This window comes from Microcaecilia unicolor, chromosome 5 (genome assembly GCF_901765095.1).
Source record: "Microcaecilia unicolor chromosome 5, aMicUni1.1, whole genome shotgun sequence".
Classification (NCBI taxonomy): domain Eukaryota; kingdom Metazoa; phylum Chordata; class Amphibia; order Gymnophiona; family Siphonopidae; genus Microcaecilia; species Microcaecilia unicolor.
In genome coordinates, this window is record NC_044035.1 from 320,366,457 (window position 1) to 320,378,877 (window position 12,421).

General features: G+C 46.6%; 1 protein-coding gene across 1 annotated transcript in view; it reads left to right on the forward strand.

Annotated features, from left to right (window-relative positions):
- NUDT19 (nudix hydrolase 19) overlaps positions 1–10,999 on the forward strand; it is a 35,847-nt gene extending 24,848 nt beyond the window's left edge. The window contains 3 exon segments of the mRNA XM_030204406.1: positions 7,404–7,488; positions 7,490–7,516; positions 7,518–10,999. Coding sequence (XP_030060266.1) covers positions 7,404–7,488; positions 7,490–7,516; positions 7,518–7,584 — 179 coding nt within the window. The 3' untranslated portion in view covers positions 7,585–10,999.
- The last annotated feature ends 1,422 nt before the right edge of the window (positions 11,000–12,421 follow it).

A 12,421-nucleotide genomic window follows, 5' to 3' on the forward strand; every position in this document is an offset into this window, starting at 1 on the left:
TGGTTGGCAGAGTTTAAATGCATTTTGATAATATATGATGTACTAATTCACCAGTAAGAAGCCTTGGCCAAAATCCTGCTGACTTAAAAACTACCATGTTTTCTTGGCATCATACTAGCTGGTTTTCTGTATGCTCTTCTACCCTTTGAGTGATATTTACAATCTGAAATTACTGGGGCACTGACTGGCGTTTTTATTAGTTGGAAAATTAAAAAAATCTAAGGATCCAGGGCTGGTATTAAACATGCTGGGACACAGGGCAGAAATTTAGAACAGGGCCTCAAACCCAATAGACTGAATCTCCTTCAGATTTATGTAGATTTGGGGCCACCTGTAGTATGGGGGCTCAGGGAAAATGCCCTATTCCTTGTCATCAGCAGCAGGTGAATCCATTATCTGATGGGTTATGTCCGCCTCCCAGCAGGTGGAGATACAGAACACTGAAAAACCATAGTGCTCTAAGGACAGCTAGCTCCATCTGCCTTCAGTATTGCTCTATCTCCCAGCAGGTGTGGACGTAGCTTAATCAGCTCCTGGAAAAATTCTGCCTGGGGTGGCTTCTGTGCTTTTGCCAGTTGTAGCAGGGGTGTTGTGGCTGATGGTGCCCACTTTGAAGGCATATAGGTTCACCCTTTCCCTACCTTACCCGTCTCCTTGCCTACCTGAGTACCTTTGTTGCTGCCTGCCTCCAACTTTCCTCACAGCGTTAAAAAAAAAAAAACCAAAATACGCATTGGTCTGTGTGACTATTCTGAGGCTATTTTCCAAGTGCAGCTTGACCGGAGCTCATGTGACTTGGTCTTTTGAGATGAGAGTGGTGCCCAGCTCCTCCGGGGAAGTCCCGCGGACGCCGTTCCGATCGGGGTAAGTTTTGGTGCGAAGCCGCCATTTTACTTATATAATTCCGTCCGGTCGGACGATGGCTGCTGAAGCAGTTAAACGTTGCGCCCGTTGTAGTAAACGTAGATCAGCAGCGGGGCTCTGTAAGACGTGCTCTTTAGACACTAGAGCTGGTACGAGCATGGCGAGCGATGATTCTTCCCATTCAATGGAGCTGGCGCCATTTTGGAAGCACCACACACCTCGAACCTCGCTGTTGCAGAGGAGTCTGAGTGTAGGGGGACGCCTCAGTTAGAGACTACCAGAGGAGCTCCCGTTTCTCCTGAGTCAGAGACGGAGGGTCAGGGTGAGTGTTTCTCCCCGGAGTTTGTGCTTTTAATGCATAAAGCTTTCATGCTGAAAAAAGCTCTGCCACACGTGTCTGACACTGCGCTGCTACCTGGTTTCCCCCCGGGTGTTGATGGCCCGGGGCTGGCTGATTCCCCCGAGCATTGGAAGGACGCAAAACAGATGGGTAAATTCCCTGTCGGAAAGTGGCGCACTTCCCCCCCCGTGGTCGGGCGGTGTGGATTCTGAGGGTTCTGGCAGGGCCTCTTGGTCTGAAGAGCCAGAGGAAAGTGCCGGTTTGCCATTGTATCTGGATAATCCCAATGCAGTGAGGAATTTCCACCGCAATGAGCTGCCAGCGCTCATTTCGGATGCCTTGCAGGCCCTCTCGATTGATGATCCTGCCAAGGGCGAGGCCTCCTCTGGTAATCCGAGGATGGCGAGTACTAAGAAGCCTGCGCGAGTCTTTCCTGTGCATGACTCCATCCAAGAGCTTATTTCAGCTCAGTGGTCTGAAGGGCCTTTGAAAGTGGCCAGGGTTATGGGTCAGCTTTACCCTCTAAGTGAGGAGCACTTGGCCCCTTTGGGGATGCCTAAGTGGACGCCTTGGTCACGGCGGTGACTAAGAGGACCACCCTCCCTGTAGAGGGAGGGGTTGCCCTGAAAGACATACAGGACAGGCGGCTTGAATCCGCGTTGAAATGGTAATTTGAAATCTCGGGCCTCGCTTTAAGGCCTTTCTTGGTTACAACAGGCAGTGGAACAGCCCGCGGATGGTGCAGAGTCCCTCGCTGAGGTTGCACCGCGGATGGAGTCGACCCTGTCATTTTTGGCTGACACCCTCTATGATCTGGTCAGAAGTTCAGCATTGGGCGGCTGACATGGCCTCTAAGCACAGGCTGGTGAAGCTTCCCTTTCGGGGCCACCTGTTATTTGGAGAGGAGCTGGAGAAGATTGTGAAAGACCTTGGGGACCCTAAACCCCAGCGCTTACCCAAGGATAGGCCAAGGCCTTCTTCCAAGGGTTCTGTGTGGCCCTCCTCTTCCAGACCTCGTTTCCGTGAAGCTCGCAGTTATCGCCCGGGGCGCTCTGCTGGGGTTTCTCAACATGCCCGTTTTCAGCAGAGGAACTCCTTTCGCTCGGACAAGCGTTCCGCAGTGGCTGGTTCAAGGCCCGGAGTTCAGGGGCGGCCCCCCTCAATGACGGGGCGCCGGTCCATTCCTCGATTCCTGCAGTAGGAGGATGTCTTTCTCTCTTTCTCGAGGAATGGACCAAGATTACCTCCAATCAGTGGGTCCTGGACCTGATCAGAGAAGGTTACCGATTGTAATTCAGCGCCCCGGTGAGAGACGTGTTTGTGGAGTCCCGATGCGGTACTGCCTTCAAACAGGTGGCGGTAGAGGAGACCTTACAAGTCTTGTTGCACCTTGGAGTGGTGATCCCTGTGCCTCCCACCTACCACAATTGTGGTTGTGACCCCTCTGACTTACCTTTTTTCTGGGGGTCAGCTTCTGAGCTGGCTTTTGTCTGTCCTTCCTGAGTTAGCTCTGTCTCTGTATGCTGGCTGCTCCCAGCATGGTTCTAATTGCTTCACTATACTGCACCTGTGTGTGTTGAGCCTCTCTGTGCTTCATTATGCTTTCTGCCTGAGTCCTGTAGCTGTGACATCATCAGTCAGGCCCTTGATAAGGAAGTGGTGTTCTTCCATTCAGGGCCTTTGCAAACACCAAAGGTCCAGGTCAGTGTTGGTGCATTGAGCACCTCTGCCTTGTCTTGCTTTGCCTTGCTTCGTAGGTATTGTTCCTAGTTTGTATTCCTTGTTTGTTTGTATCTGGAATCCTATTCTGTTGGCTCCCTTTCCTTCCTGTCTGTGTAACCCTGAACCCCTTGTGCAGTTAGCACTGCAGCCCTGTTTTTGTCTAGGTGCCTATGGGCACTTCTGAATCCTGGCTGCTGTTGGTTTCCTTTCCCTCTACTACTACTACTATTAACATTTCTGCAGCGCTGTACAATTAACAAAGAAGGACAGTCCCTGCTCAAAGGAGCTTACAATCTAAAGGAACCCTTTGTGCAGTTAGCACTTCTACCTTGCTTTTTGTCTAGGTGCCTGTGGGCACTTCTGAATCCTGGCTGCTGTTGGTTTCCTTTCCCTCCTGTCTGAGAAACCTTGAACCCTTTGTGCAGTTAGCACTTCTACTTTGCTTTTTGTCTGGGTGCCTGTGGGCACTGCTGTATCCTGGTTCCCTGTTTCCTTGGGCTTCTGCCCCCACTCTGGTTAGTCAAGCTTGTCTTAAAGTCCTTCTCCCTGTATAGTATCTGTATTTCCTCTGTTGGGGGCTGGTTGGCTTCAATACCCCCTCCTGCTTGTGTCTGCCCTGCTTGCTTTCAGTTTCCTTCCAGTCCGGTCTGTTTGGAAATCCTGTATCCTGATTCCTATCCTGAACCCTGTTGTGGTCTGGCTTGTTTAGTGTCCCTCCTAGTGTGAGTTCTCGGGTGTTCCTGCCTGCTGGTTCCAGTACCAGTTTTCCTCCAAGCCCTGCCGGCTGCCTGCACCCGGGGGCTCAACCCCTGGGGAACGACGGCTAAGTGTAGGTGAAGCCTAGGTCCACTCCAGTGTGTTCCGGTCCAGTGTGTTCCAGTTCAGTGTGTACTAGTCCAGTGCGTACCAGTCCGGTGCGTTCTAGCCCAGGGTTGGTTAGTGGGTTTTGCCTGCTACTGCCTCTCCTCGTCAGCAGCCCAAGGGCTCACAATTGCTCCAGAGTCCGCACCCGCGTGCTCCGAACCCGAGAACCTAACACCGCCGAATGAGGCTGCAGTCGCTACTCCATTTACTTTGTGGTGCCTCGAAAAGGCGGGTCTTTCCGACCGATCCTCGACTTAAGGTCAGTCAACGAGGCTCTAAGAGTGCGACATTTTCGCATGGAAACCTGCGCTCCGTCATTGCGGCGGAACAGCCAGAGAATTTCTCACGTCTCTGGACCTAAAAGAAGCTTATTTGCACATTCCTATTTGGCCCCTGCATCACCGGTTTCTCCAGTTTGCGGTGTTGGGAAAACATTTCCCGGTTCGGGCCTTGCCTTTTGGCCTCGCCACGTGGCTCCCTGCACCTTTTCCAAGGTTATGGTGGTGGTAGCTGCTTTTCTCAGGCGACAGGGTATCCGGGATCACCCCTTACCTCAACGACTTGGCTCATCAGAGCGGATTCGGCAGACAAAAGTCGTCTGGCCACAGCCAGAGTGGTCTCAGTACTGCCAATCTCTGGGCTGGGTCGTCAATATACCTAAAAGTCACCTGACCCCCCTCTCAATCTCTTGAATATTTGGTGGTCCGGTTCGACAAGGCCTCGGGGGTTTGTCTTTCTACTCGACCAAAGGCGGTGCAAGCTTCAGAATCAGGTCCATCTGCTCCTGAGGATGCCTCGCCTGCGAGCTTGGGACTTTGTCCAGCTGCTGGGGTCGATGACAGCCCTTTAGAGGTAGTGCCATGGGGCGAGAGCGCACTTGAGACCTCTTCAGATTGCCCTGCTTCAACGATGGTCCTCCAATGTCCCAGGATTATCAACGCAGACTCGCATGGCTCCCTGCGGCCCGGCTCAGTATGGAGTGGTGGCTCTCCGACAGCATGCTGCAGCGAGGAATGCCGCTGGCACTCCCTCTTGGTGCCTGGTGATAACCAATGCCAGCCTGGTCGGCTGGGGAGCACATTGCAAGGGAAGCGTGGAATCGGGGGTGGTCCATCAATCGCTTGGTACTGCGAGCCGATATTCCAGGCTGTTCTGGCTTTTTACAAGACTCTGGAGGGGCTGGCTGTCAGAGTTCTGTCGGACAACACGACAGCGGTGGCCTACATAAATCGACAGGGCGGCACTCAATGCAGAGCAATGGCCGTGGAGGCTGCTCAGATTGCCACTGGGCCGAGCTACATCTGCAGCTTCTGTCAGTAGCTCACATAGCAGGTCAGAGCAATGTGCAAGCCGATTTTCTAAGCAGGCATCAAATCGACCCAGCAGAGTGGAACTGGCAGACGAAGTGTTCAGATCTGTCCAAATGGGGAACGCCCGTAGCGGATCTTATGGCGTCAAGCGCAGATGCCAAAGTCCCGTGCTTTTTCAGCAGACGGCGAGATCCTCGCTCGGCGGGGTTGGATTGCCTTGGATCAACCCTGGCCTCCGGGCCTCCTGTATGTGTTCCTTTCTTGGCCCTTGATAGGGCGAGTCCTCCTGCGAATTCGGCTACATCAAGGAGTGGTGATTCTCATTGCCCCGGATTGGCCCAGGCGGCCATGGTACGTGGACCTCCGGCGGATGCTGGTGGAGGCCCCTCTTCCTTTGCCTCTGGTACCGAACCTGTTGATGCAGGGTCCAGTGACCATGGAGGATCCCTGCCACTTTGGTCTTACGGCATGGCTCTTGAGAGGGCGCAATTGAGAGACAAAGGCTATTCTAACAAAGTCATCTCCACTCTCTTGCAGGCCCGCAAGCGGTCCACTTCCGTTGCTTATGCTCGGATCTGGCACCAGTTTGAGGTTGTGGTGTGTTCAAAGCAATCACACCCACGAGGGCTACAGTCTCGCCAATACTGGAGTTTTTGTAGGATGGTTTACAAGAAGGCTTGGCCTACAATTCCCTGCGAGTGCAAGTGGCAGCATTGGCATGCTTTTGAAGGAAGGTCTCTGGCCTTTCCCTGGCCGTTCATCCGGATGTTGCCCGATTTCTAAGAGGGGCGCTCCGGCTTCGCCCTCCAGTGCGGCTGCCGTCTCCGGCTTGGAACCTGGGCTGGTGTTGAAGGCGCTCCAGTGTTCGCCCCTTCGAGCCGCTGAGGCGAGCCTCAGAGAAGGATGTGACTCTAAATACAGTCTTTTTGGTGGCCATAACTTCGGCGAGACGTGTGTCTGAGCTCCAGGCTCTGTCCTGTCGAGACCCCTTTCTGCAATTCTCAGTCCGGAGTTACAGTGCATACTGTGCCTTCCTTCCTGCCTAAGGTGGTTTCAGCATTAACCTAAACCAGCCCATTTATCTGCCCTCCTTTACTAGGGAGGAGTTTCCGGAATCTTTTGGGCAGTTACATCTTATGGATGTTCGCAGGGCTCTCTTGCAGTATCTGCAAATGTCAAATGACTTCAGGACCTCTGATTACCTTTTTGTCTTGTTGTCAGGTCCTCGAAGAGGGTCTCCTGCGTCTAAGGGCCACTATAGCCCGTTGGCTGAAGGAAGTCATTTTTTCTGCGTACCTGCTGCCAGGGTGGTCCTCCGCCTGACGCATGTAAAGCGCATTCCACGAGAGCAATTTCCTCTTCCTTGGGCCGAAAACAGGAGGCACACTCTCTTCAGGAGATCTGTAGTGTGGCTACTGGGCTTCTAAGCTCTCCTTCATCCGGCATACAGGCTGGATGTTGCAGCGAAGTGGGACGCGCAGTTTGGAGCGCAAGTGCTTGTTCGGGGATGTGACAGATTCCCGCCCTAACTAGGGAGTGCTTGTGTCATCCCATCAGTTAAGTGATTCATCTGCTGCTGATGACAAGGAAGAGGTTCTTACCTTGGTAATTTCTTTCCCTTAGTAGATACATCTAGAGCACGTCCTTGATCCAATTCTGTGGTCACCTAGCAAAGAATTTCAATCGGATTCATTTAGCAACGACTGTACCTTTGGTAAAACCATGTTGTTTCAGGTCTTGTAACCTATGCATTCCAGGAAATTCACTATCCTTTCCTTCAGCATTGCTTCCGATAGTTTTCCAATAACTGTAGTGAGGCTTACTAGCCTGTAGTTCCCAGCTTTCTTCTGTTACCACTTTTTGAAGAGGGATTACATCTGCTCAATCCCACGGAACCACCCTGTCTCTAAGGATTTATTAAACAAATCTTTAAGAGGACCTGCCAGGACCTCTTGAGCTCCCTCTATATCCTGGAATGGATCCCATCCAGTCACCATTAAATTTTCAAGTTGTTCATAAATACCTTGAAAGGAAAGGAAGTAGTTTATGCTGAGGAAATTGAGAATATTTAGGAGACTGCCCTCCTTATTGTTCTTGCTGGCTTTTTCATATCCAGAATGAACTTATGATTGAACAGACACTCAGGTAAGGAATAGGAACGTTCATTTGATCTTGAAACATTATCTCACCTCCTGTTCTTTGTAGGTCGAAAGGTATTGTGCCCAATGGGATCTGTTTAAGAACACTAATACTTTACCAGACATAACACTGTATGATGCTAAAACTATTGTATTGTTTGCTAGGTGATGAGCTGTATCCTGAAGAGCCAGATTGGACAGGAGCAAAGAAACCACTAGTTCTCACTACAGATAAAGGAGAAAGGAACTTAGGAAGAAGACAGTGTGCTCCATAGAGTTGAGTACGGATGATGTCACCATATTTGTGAACATTGAGCCAAAGTATAAGCATGTTTATCCCCTTTGATGGACTCCGGAGTGGATTACAACAGTCGACTTGTAACTGTCTTTATTTGTGTTTAATTTGAAATGGAAAAGTAGTTAGCTGTAAAGAGACAAGATCCTTTCTGTTTATCCAGTGGAGGAGTAGCTTAATGATTAAAGCAGCATGTTGAAAATCAGGGTACCTGGTTCAAATCCTGCTGTGGCTCACTGTGGTCTTGGGCAAATTACTTAACCCTTCATTGCATTAGGTACAAACTTAGATTGTGAGCCCTCCAGGGACAGAAAATGACCTACTGTATCTGAATGTACACTGCTCTTACAGGTTTTGGGCTGAAAGGCATTAAATAAAAAAATAAAAATATTTCATGTAATTTCAGTTAAATAGCTGAGCAGAAAATGCTGAGTAGATCCTGTTGCAGTAGGCTGGTAGCTGAGCTTCCAGGGATTAAGAACACACACATAGGCAGACCTCAGGAAGACATCGTCAAGCTGCAGATATACTGTTACAAATTATACAAAAATCCATCATTAAAAAAAATAATCTTGTAAAGTGAACTAAAAAATCTAAACATGTACAGGCATAACTTTCTAAGAATTATGAGGATGTGCTGGATCTGTTCTAGAAGGAAAGGGAGGAAAGAATAGTGGAGAACTGGTGAGGGAAGAGGTACATTGTGGAAGAGTAACCAAGTGGTTAAACCACTGGCCTGACAAACCAGGGAAACCCAATATAAGTCTTACTACTGCTTCCTATGATCATGGGCAAGTCACTTAATCCCCTCTGGTATAGACTTAGGGACCCTTTTACTAAAGCTTAGTGTGCATTAAGTGCCATGTGGCTTATAGTTATAAAATAGGATGCGCAGCATTTAGCTTGTGCAGATGTCCAATAGCACATGCTAAGCTTTAGTAAAAGGACCCCTTACATTGTAAGTGCTCCAGGGACAGGAAAATACCTGTATCTGAATGCAACTCACCTTGAGTTACTACTGAAAAAGGTGTGAGCTAAATAACATTTCTTCTATTAACTGGTTATATACTGCATTGTCAATTCAAAAACCAAAACAAAAAGCCCCAATGTGTGATTTTAAGCATCAAAGAAAAACTTAAAATACTGAAAATAGACAATTTATTAACATCTAATCTCAGAACCCCTACTTACAAGGTACATTTCTGTGCAATAAACATTTACATTTTAAATATTTTAGTAAACTTAACATAAATGGAATTTAATAAATCACTGAGCCATTCTTCCTTATCTATAGCAGGCATCCTAAACTTTTTTATACAAAGGTCTCGTTTGGGGTGGGCTCCCCTTTGAAGAAGAGTAGGAAGGGGATGGGGACTGGCCTTTTTCAGTGATTTCACATACTGAGGGAAAGGTGAGGACAACCTTCAACATGTACTATTGCATCTCTGCCCTATAGTGGTGGGTGCTCAGCCTCATGATAGGAGCAAGTAGGGGCTGAGTAGTGTTGAAGGTAGATGAGTACATTTAGCATTGGAGGCCATGATTACTCCTGGTCCTATTGCTTTCTCTCCGGTTAGGTTTGGAACTAGGCACTGTATTTTACAGGGTACTTCTGATGCTGCTTTGCTTTAGTCATATTTCCTGTTGCTTGCCCTAGACCCAAAATTACCTTGTATTAGGGTTGCTGCTACCTTTTTGAAAGAAATAAGAGGTGGATTCAAGCAGTGGGAAAGCCCAGCAGAGAGTGAGGCAAGGACTACTGCCATTGATTGTGTTGTTCAGGCTGCGGGAAACAGAACAGAGAAATAATGACAAAGGCCATATGTCCTATCCAGTGTGGCCCATCCATACCATCTACCATCTTCCTTTCCCTAAGAGACACCAAGTGCTCACGCTTTCTGAATTCAAATACAATCTTCATCTCCACCAGGAAGGCCATTCCACGCATTCCCCATCCTTTTTATAAAAAGTACTGGCTTAGATTACTTGTGAGTCTTATTCCTTTTTAACTTCATCCTATGCCATCTGATTCCATTGTTTTCTTCAGTTGAAAGAGAGATGCCTCCTGTATATTTATGCCATAGAGATACTTAAAATGTCTATCATATCTCCTCTGTCCTGCCTTTCTTCCCAAGTAGACCTATTAGATCCAAAGACTCTTTATTTGAACAGACCCGACGTTGCCCACGTTTCTCCGGATAGGCTGCATCAGGTACAAAACTAAAACAGCTGGCAAAAAAAGATAAATGGAGTGCTTCAGGCATCTGAATGGAGACTGGTGGTTAATATATATATAAATGACCTAGAAAATGGGAACAATGGAGTGATGAAATTTGCAGAGGACTCAAATTATTCAAACTTGTTACATCTCAAGCAGATTGCAAGAAATTGCAGAAGGCCACGGAGACTAGGTATCCAGATCATTTAATGTGGACATGCATGTAGGCAGTATAATCACACACTAGTTACATGAATGCTGGGATCCATCTAGGAGGGTCATTACCCATGAAAAGGATCCTGCTTCCATTTTCCAAAAATGTCCAAGTGTTATAGCAGTGCTATAAAAACATTAAAATGTAACAATTTACATAAAAAACATGATGCTCATGTCCTCTATTAATCACGAGCGTACCGGTAGGCAGCAAGAGAAATTCCCCTCTCATCCACAACTTATTTAAGAGCCAAGTTTTAATGTTTTTTTCAATTTTTCTATAGACCTGTGCTAACCTTAGCTCCGCTGGAGCACTCTGGGACTTTAGTCCAATCCAAAATTAGCATTTTCTGAAAAGTCTCAATGTGCCTGTTCCCAAAGAGTGAAGGTTGCCAACTCATCCCTGGTCTACTGAACATGCTGATTGAATTCTGGTTTTGCCTTGTATGTACAGAGTAGTTTTGATTGTTCCATTGATATTCATTGTATAAAAGAGCTACATCTCTGTTGATGCAATGAGATAAAAAACTGGATTTGATCAGCCTGTTAAAGTTAAATAAGCTGAATTGGCAGCCAGTAAACAGGTGGTGGGGGGGGGGGGGGGGGGGGGCAGGGGCTAGAGTGAACAATGTTGGAAGGATGATTTTGTTATGGGAAGATGCATGTTTGAGAAGGAGCCAGTGACAGAACTTAAGCTGCTGCCTGAGGTAAAATGATGCATGTACCTTCCCAAAGATCCTACTAGTACTGTGCGTGCATGTAGTAGACCATATCTCATCTCCACCTTTATTCAGTCTGAGAGAAGCAAACACAGGTTTCATTTGAAGAGTAATTGAGTTATTGTTCTTGCTATGTCACCGCCTTAAGGTTGTTTCCTGTAAACAAGTGCTTATACTTTTGTAAAACATTATGGTTTGTACTCGTGAGTAGTGAGTTCTGGGGAGAGCTGTTTGGAGTCCTGAACAATAAGTGACAAAGATAAAGATAACCTTTTCTCATTGAAACAAGTATTCTTGTCTTTTGATGGGTGATATGATGGTGTGATTTTTATACAGATTAGAAATGTAATATTTATTCTACTGTATTTCCATTTAAATTGATTTTTTTTTTTTTTTTTCAATCAATTACAATGCTTAAAAATCTGGGAAACTTTTTTTGACTGGCAATTTGTCCTTTTGTTTTTTTTTTATATACTATTTCTTCAAGAATCTACAAAATGCTTTACAATAAAACATAATTCAGTACAAATATGAGGAATCAATAGAAACCTAATCTAGCCCTTATTCATCATTGTTCTTTCATCCAGAATCCAATCCCGGTCCTTACCAGCTATTGTGGCCTGTAGACTGATCAAAATAACCATTCCTCACAGTATGAAAATCTCTCAACTCGGGCAGTTTATTCCATGAACAAGACTCACAGGAGAAAAGGGCATGTTTCCACATCTCACTCAACAGTACAGCCTTTGGTCTTTCCAACAATCTTTTTGCGACGAACCACTACAATAGTAAAATCATTTAAAACCCTCATCCATATAACTCAGCTCTGAGGTAGGATGGCCAGTAGATGTTGTCGTTGTTGAGCAGGGTTACCAAATTTCCACTGCCCCCGCCCCAAACTTTTTTTTATGCGTAAATTTTCCCTTTGCAATTTTGTGCACAACTGGAATTATGTGTAAGCAAATGAAAAACAAAAAAAAGAAAATAGTGACAAAGTAAATGATAGGGACTCCAATACAGGTACTGATAAACTCCCAGTTAGTCCAGAGAGAAATAACTCACACAGGCACAGTGAAAAATAAAGTAAAAAAAAGTATTTACTTTGTTTAGTAGCACAAATGCAGGCATACATAATCTGTTAAGGGAGCCTCATGACCAGGAGTATGTCTCCCAGTTCTTGAAGCAATTCTCATTTTTTTATTCTGCCACTTTTGAGTCCTAGGTGAAGTTCAGCACTCCTGGGGGTGAGGCTCCATTTATAGATTACTGTTACACAAAAAGTTGACTCTTTGATTGGTTTAAGGAAGGTGTTTTTTGATAATTTATTCTGGAAGGTAAGTAAGGTGCTTTCAGTCACATAGCACTATGGAAAGGGCTGAACTAATGGGGCTTTGTGAATCATTAAATGAACATTTCTGCGAATGTTTCTCCTTACCCTTTGGCAAGATTGACCCTATTTTTTTCTGTACTGCAAGGCCCTTTATAAGAGCAAGTGTTCAAAGAGATGGAATATAAGATTTTAAATTATGGGCCATGGTGTTTCCTTCTGTCTGCATCAGGAGTCTGTATGAGTATGTTTCGGTGAAGGAGTGCCAGAACAGCTTCCAACATGGCTATTCACGAGGTCCTGTCTAAGAAAGCAATTCTTTAACTGTGGGCCTTCAAAGGTGTGTGGTAGAAGCCTATTCTATAAAGGAACCTAGATGCTTAGTTCTGCTCTACATTTAGGTGTCTGCAC